This window comes from Trifolium pratense, linkage group LG4 (genome assembly GCF_020283565.1).
Source record: "Trifolium pratense cultivar HEN17-A07 linkage group LG4, ARS_RC_1.1, whole genome shotgun sequence".
NCBI classification, from domain to species: Eukaryota; Viridiplantae; Streptophyta; class Magnoliopsida; order Fabales; family Fabaceae; genus Trifolium; species Trifolium pratense.
In genome coordinates, this window is record NC_060062.1 from 1,354,711 (window position 1) to 1,361,969 (window position 7,259).

A 7,259-nucleotide genomic window follows, 5' to 3' on the forward strand; every position below is an offset into this window, starting at 1 on the left:
GTCGTCGGGAGTTGGGAGCAAAATCCGGATCAGAATTGTCGGAATCAAGCACATCTTCCGAATCACTAGCTTCAATGTCGATCGATTGTTCTTGAACTTCAATTAAATCCCGAGCATGATCGATTGTAGTGGTTGTGAATTTAAAACTTCATTTAAATCGGTGGAAATGGTGACAACTTCGGTGCCAATCGACTATTCTTGTACAATCAGTTTATTTAGGAGTCTGATCTTCATCAAATTTCTATCGATTGTTCTTCAAATTTTCATCTTTAAAATGTTGTTTAATTTAAATACAACAGTTTCTATAGATTGCATAAAATAAAGAGTTGTTAAAAAATGCCATAGTGTTTAGGCGCTGTCTAATATGAGTGAGCAATTTAGGCCCCTCACCGCTCACCGATGAGGCACCGTGTTTTTAGCCATTAGATGAAATAAGTGGTTAAGATCTATTTTGGTTTTTTTCATTTCTCCACATATAATCACATCATCATACATTAATTAAAAACTAATTGGTCTTACTCCTTACAAATTATATCAATTTACTCACCCACCGATCACCACTGTAGGTGCACAACCATCGGCGTCTAACGACCACAACAATAACCGGCGACCACCACCACTACCACCGGTGGATTTTGATGTTTTCTCTTTAGGCCCCCCATGGTTCTTACCCCCCCTAGAATTTACTTTTTTTCCCTTAAATAAAAACTTCGGTTGCTACGAACCGAATTTTTTTTGCCTTGAAAAAAAAATCGGTTTCTGTTAACCGAATTTTTCCTGAATTTGAACTAGAAAAAACTTCGGTTTCTGCGAACCGAAGTTTTTAACAAGGGAAAAATTGGAATATTTGGAAGTATAAAAGATACATGGGAGGCCTAGAGAGAAAACATCGTGGATTTTCTTTCACTTTCTCAAACATAACGGTATTGATTTTGAAATTTTATGAGATTTCTTATTTGTTTGTTCATCCAATATTTATATTGAATCAAAACTAATTGTTCATGTTCTTTAATTTTATGAGATGAGTGAGGGATTAGCAGGTGAATTAAAAATAATTTCAAAACTAATATTGTTTCTCTTTTTTAAAGATATATATGACAAGCATGTGTAGACAATTATACATGTTCTTTTTTTGATCTTAACCGTTGAATTTAATCTGAATGGTTGAAAAAAAAATTGGTTACTCCCTCACCGGTGAGTCACCTATTTGCTCCTCATATTAGAAGCCACCGTTTAATTACTCGTGAACTGTTATGATACTTGTTGCACAAACTCAAAAAGTGTCCTTCATATTAATTTGTTGTATTATCATTATTAATTTACTAGCGGGTCACGCGCCTGCCTGTGTCTAACTTATGTACCCAAAAAAATAGATACGCCTTATGTTATGGTGAGTTTGTTAATAAAAGATTTTTGTTGCTACTAAAAAAAAGCAAGGGTAATGTTGGTATTATGAAAATTCTACCACAAAACTCATGTATTCTTTTTATATATTATAGTATAGAATAGATATAGATGAAAAAACCATAAAAAAAAAAGAGGAAGTTAAGGGCCATTATGGAATAATTAAAAAACCATAAAGGAAGTTAAGGGCAAAATGGACAAAAAAAAATCCAGCCCAAACTCCCTTATCCCCTTTATATATTGTTATAGATTATCAATAAAAGAAGTATTTTACAAGAAAAAAGTGAAGTCTTTTTTTTTTGACTAAATAAAAGATATTCATTCATTCAAATTGATAAGAGTACATCGATGCAATACAAATCAAAATCGCTAAAAACAAAAAGGATGAATCTGCGAACAAACTCACAGCATCCGTGTTAATAGCATCAAACGGCATATTGCAAAAGCCTACATATTTGACTATATTGAAGTTTCCGGAACATTCATGTCGCCGGATCTGTAGCGTTGATGGTACAAAAGTCATTGATTGGATCTGCACTGGATCAACCTTAATCTTCAAACCTGAAACAAATGAACACCGCACAAAGACGGGACAACAATACTCCGCACTAAGACGGGACAACAATACTCCGCACTAAGACGGGACAACAATACTGAAAATCAAAACAAAGGATAAAATCGCAAAGATGAAAACAAAACTATAAGACTTAAACTATGTGAAAATCACTTATTTGTATTAAAAAGCAAGAAAAAAAAATGTAAAGGGGTGATTTTAGGCCAAAAATTGACCTAAAACCACCCCTCTATGGGTGAGAGAAGAAGAAGAAAATCAAAAAGAGTTTTTTAAAAGGCTCCATAATTCATATATGCGTGTATCCACGTTCACCCCTCTATGGGTGAGAGAAGAAGAAAAAAGTGAAGTCTTGGAAAAGAAAAGAAAAGAAAACAAAAAAGTCAAAGTTTAGAGACTATTATTAATGGCCAACTTAATCTAAAATAATTACATGAAAATAATTAATCTCCGTAATTAATTTCATTTTGTACTCTCCGTAATTAATTTCATTTTGTACTCTTCCAATTCCAACAAATAAAAAAATAAAAAGGTGGTAATAGAACAGCGAAAACGACGCCGTATTGAATGAAACTTTCATTCGAAGCCTTTTTCAACCCCGCGACGTAAAGAAAACGACGGTGCTACTTGGTGGTGGCACCGTACGTTACCTTCCATCACCTTCCCAAAACGACATCGTATCAATTACCTTCTTCACTTTCCTCTCATTCACAATCCATTCCAATCATTTACCTCTCTCAACACACTTTCTCCTTCTCAATCGTAATCTACTTTTTCTTCTTTTTGAATTCATTGAATTTCATCTCTGATATTGATTTTAATTTCTCTGTTCATGTTCAATTCGTATGGTAACGGTGTACTTGAACATGTAAATTTTGAATTTTCCCCTTCAACGTTCTTCAATTAAAGATAGAAAATTTACTTGAATTTCTATATTAAATATCAGCAATTCCTTATACAGTTCAATCAGGGATACTAGTAGATTCTGAATTTATGATCCTTTTTATGAATTTTACTATGCAATTATAATTTATCTTTTGTTAATCATATTGATTATAAATTTATAACAGTTTATATATCACACTCCGTAGTGTTTTGATGTTTTTCTAGCCTTTGTAGTTAGGACCTGTTTGGAATTTGGATATACAAGTTAATTTGCAGTTTATAGCATAAATGTTTGGAGTATCAGATATAAGCGCTTATTATGAGCTATTTTTATAACAAAAGATAAAATAAAGTCAAACTGATTTTGTATAAGGCTATAAGTTGTTTTCAGAAGTTATCCTGGAGAGCTTAAGGAAATAAGCTCAAAACAACTTATGAACATGTCATAAGTTTTTTCACAAGTTCTTCAAAACAGTAGATAAACTTAAATTAGTCAACTCAAATAGTCCCTTAATTGGTTACATGCAATCTGTTATTAGTATTACTTGTGTTTTATTTTGGTCTAGTTTAATTTAATGAAAATCTTGTTGAGTAGAATTTCCATTGATCACTTTGTATAAGACTATAAGTTGGTTTCCAAAGTTATCCTGGAGAGCTTATGGAAATAAGCTGAAAACAACTTATTCCATGAGATATTTTCGTAAGTTCTTTCAAACAGTCTAACAAGTGCTTGTGCTAGTAGATAAGCTCAAATAAGTCAAACTTAAACACTCCGTTAATTGGTTGCATGCAATCTGTTATCACTTGTGTTTTATTTTGGTCTAGTTTAATTTGTCTAGTAGAATTTTCATTGACCACTACTTATATGGAATCAATTTAATTGATTGGTTCTTCTTGTTTTTTTCTTGCAGGTCAATGGCTTCTAATTCAGACCAATGGATGAAGGAATATAATGAAGCAATGAAACTTGCTGATGATATCAGCAGCATGATTTCTGAGTGGAGTTCAAATCCTGCATCTGGACCGGAAACCCAGCGGCAATCATCTGCTATAAGAAGGAAGATTACAATATTAGGGACTAGGCTTGATAGCTTGCAATCCCTTTTATCAAAGCTTCCTGCAAAGCCGCCTCTGTGAGTGTGTAGTTGTTCATCATTCTGGTTAAAAATGTTCATGATTGTCGTTATTAATCTCTATTGTGTATTTTTTTCAAAATAATAGATCATTAGTGAGGAAATGAGTGGTCATTGGTGTTCCCTTTTTTTATGTGGGTAGTACACCTTAGACAGGGTCTTCATCGGGGATGTCTTTACTGGAGTAACATTAAGTTGTATAAATTATTTGGTATACACTGACAGTGAAACTTTACGCATGTAATCAATTAAATCACATCATAGTACCAATGTGTTATGTTTTTTTTTAACAAACCAATGTGTTATGTTAATTGTGAAAACATGTCCATAAATATTTATATGATGAAATTTGGTTGAATACATCTGTAAATATGTTTTACACTGACACTGCATACAAATTAAGCTTTAATGAGTATGACAAAGCAGATTTATTGTTTTGTGAAGTGTGTTTCTTTTGATTTTGGCAGATCCGAGAAGGAGATGAATCGTCGCAAGGACATGCTTGCAAATTTGAGATCAAAAGTTAACGAAATGGCTTCTAAGCTGAACATGTCGAATTTTGCAAACAAGGATAGTTTGCTTGGTCCAGAAGTAAAACCAGATGTAATGAGTAGAACTGTTGGCCTAGACAACAATGGACTTGTTGGATTTCAACGACAAATTATTAAAGGTTACTTACATAGATTGCTGGAGAATATATCACTTGGAGTCAGTACTTTCGATCTGATAGCGCAATCTTTTTTTCCTTGCAGAACAAGATGAGAGCCTTGAGAGTTTGGAGAAGACTGTAATCAGCACGAAACACATTGCATTGGCAGTAAATGAAGAGTTGGATCTACACACAAGACTCATTGTATGCTCACTTCATGCATTAATTTTCTTTGTTCTTGTTTTGTATTGGCTATATTCATCTCTTCACTATTCTAAAATTGAATTCTTCCTTTTCACCTATCAGGATGATTTAGACCAACATGTAGAAGTCACAGACTCTCGGCTTAGGGTAAAATTCTTATATCAACTTCCATTGGGACCTAATCAATTTGTTTAGCCATATGAAAAATAAATTATAATAATCTTGTTTATGTCTACTTAACTTGTATATTATGTTTCTGTTGTGAAAACAGCGGGTGCAAAAGAACTTGGCAGTATTAAATAAACGAACCAAAGGTAGTTGCTCTTGCTTCAACATGCTCTTATCAGTCATCGGTATTGTGTTTTTGGTTGTTATGATTTGGCTGTTGGTCAAATATTTGTAACTAAAATGGCGAACTTGCCACACATCTCATTTTGTCCATGTTTCTGTATGTGTGCCCTGAAACATCGTAACCGGGTTTGTGATTTCTCTTGGTGCTTTGTTGTAATTGATGTGGAATCTGTTGAGGTCTTGAAAGGTTTTGTATTGTAATTTTCATATGCAAGTGTTTATATATAGCGTGTGCCTTTTGTAAAAATATGAATGTCGAAAACTACTTGCTGGAGTGTGACACACTGTTCTATTGTAATTATATGTAATCAATTGCGTGGTTTAAGAGTGAAGAAATGTTATGTTATTGTGTATTATATGGTCGAAAATGCCTGTAATATATAGTTGTCCCATCAACAAGACTATTTTGCATGTCCTTGTCACACTATATTCCAGAATTGGGAATTCCAGGCTCCTTTATTTTGAATCTCTAACTAATAAAATTTTGCCTTTCATGAATATGCATTTGTTCAAAGGTATGAAACAGAATTTGCATAACATAAGTTATTATCTGAGACCTGCAGCTGCACTTAACAAGCAAAGTGAAGTAAGGGTTGTATAACTTGTATGTGCCATACCCATACCCTAAGGTTTAATTGTATACATTAAAGAAAAATCCTAAAGTGAAGTAAGGGTACATGTATATTGATTAACGGTGCAATTAGATTTAAGTTTTTAAGTGATTGAGCAAATTCTTGTCTAAAAAAGAGTGATTGAGTAATCAGAATTTTATATATATAATCATAATTGACAGATTTGAGCAAAACTAAGAAATAGAAAACAATCACATGACAATTTAATGTAACTAACAATTTAGTTTAAATCATGAATTGTAGCTTAACTTTATATTACTACTACTCCGTCCCATAATATAAGCAAAAAAAAAATTTTCACACTTATTAAGAAAAGTAAAATATGATAATTTCAAGGTTGACTTTTGTGTGTTTGTTGAAATAAGTTTCATGTGAAGATGTAAAAACAGTTTTTATTGGTTATTGATTATGGGGAAAAGAAGAGAGAGAGTAAATTAAGTAAAAATTTATCTTGAAAATGATAAAAGTTAGATTTTTTGCTTATAATTTGGGACATGAAAAAGTGATTTTGCAACAACACTTGCAAAGGAAAAGTGCGCCACAACCAAATTTCTATAATTGTCAGTTTTAGTCCTTTTCTTCCAATATTTGAAACAAACAATATTATGTGCATTGTTTGATTTTTCCCTTTTCAATTAAAGTAAAAAACATCATCAAATTAAGGAGAATATCAAAGAATAGGACCACAACCCAATTTCAAAAAATGGTGTAGTGCAAGCGCAACTCTAAAAGAATAGGACCAACTTTTTTTTGCCTATTATTCTTCTGTTATTATGTGAACACAACACACTTAGTCATATTTTTTTCTTCTTCCGTTAAGTATGATAGTGACTAAAATTTCACCTTCTTAAGATAAATAAGTGGAGTGTGTCGGGTTTAAACTCCGACTCTTGCATATAAAATGTATGTCCATCTACCAACTGAATTATGTTAACGGTGACAACACTTGCCTGTTTCTATCATTGGTTACTAAGTAATCATTACTTGTTATATTTATTGTTTGTCTATAATTACTTGTTATATAACTTAACCAATTTGAGAAAACAAACAAACATAGTTTGGATCCCACCTTAGTGTTGTGTGGAATGTAGTATTGGGGGGGAGTTCTTGAATGTGTGTTTCTAATTTCTACCGGTAAGCGGTAAGTCTTCATAATCATATATTTTTTTTGTTTGCTTTCAAATTTGGTTTATTTTAAATGTTAATTTATTTTCAACAGAGCATCTGACATATCACCGTGCGCCATGGCTGAGGAGAACAAAGTCACCAAAGTCACCACTGAGCAACCGAGCACTGCAGGGAGGTTGGTTAGCATTCTCTTCAACGTGGTGGCAACATATCTGTTTGTCATCATCCGAATCGCATTTCCACCATCACCAACAGAAATTGCAACAACAAAGTACATATTATTCATAGCATTATACTTTTGC

At 32.8% G+C, this 7,259-nt stretch overlaps 1 protein-coding gene across 2 annotated transcripts; it reads left to right on the forward strand.

Moving 5' to 3' along the window:
- Nucleotides 1-2,491: 2,491 nt before the first annotated feature.
- On the forward strand, nt 2,492-5,533 carry LOC123920902 (syntaxin-51-like). 2 transcript variants are annotated; one of them, XM_045973233.1, is made up of 6 exons: nt 2,492-2,843; nt 3,772-3,993; nt 4,461-4,663; nt 4,746-4,846; nt 4,949-4,993; nt 5,118-5,533. In XM_045973233.1, exons 1-6 carry the CDS (start codon nt 2,821-2,823, stop codon nt 5,247-5,249), a joined length of 726 nt encoding a protein of 241 aa, XP_045829189.1. In that variant the 5' UTR covers nt 2,492-2,820; the 3' UTR covers nt 5,250-5,533. The 2 variants fall into 2 exon arrangements, with proteins under 2 accessions (XP_045829189.1, XP_045829190.1); XM_045973234.1 differs by having other exon boundaries at nt 2,494-2,737.
- Nucleotides 5,534-7,259: the final 1,726 nt, after the last annotated feature.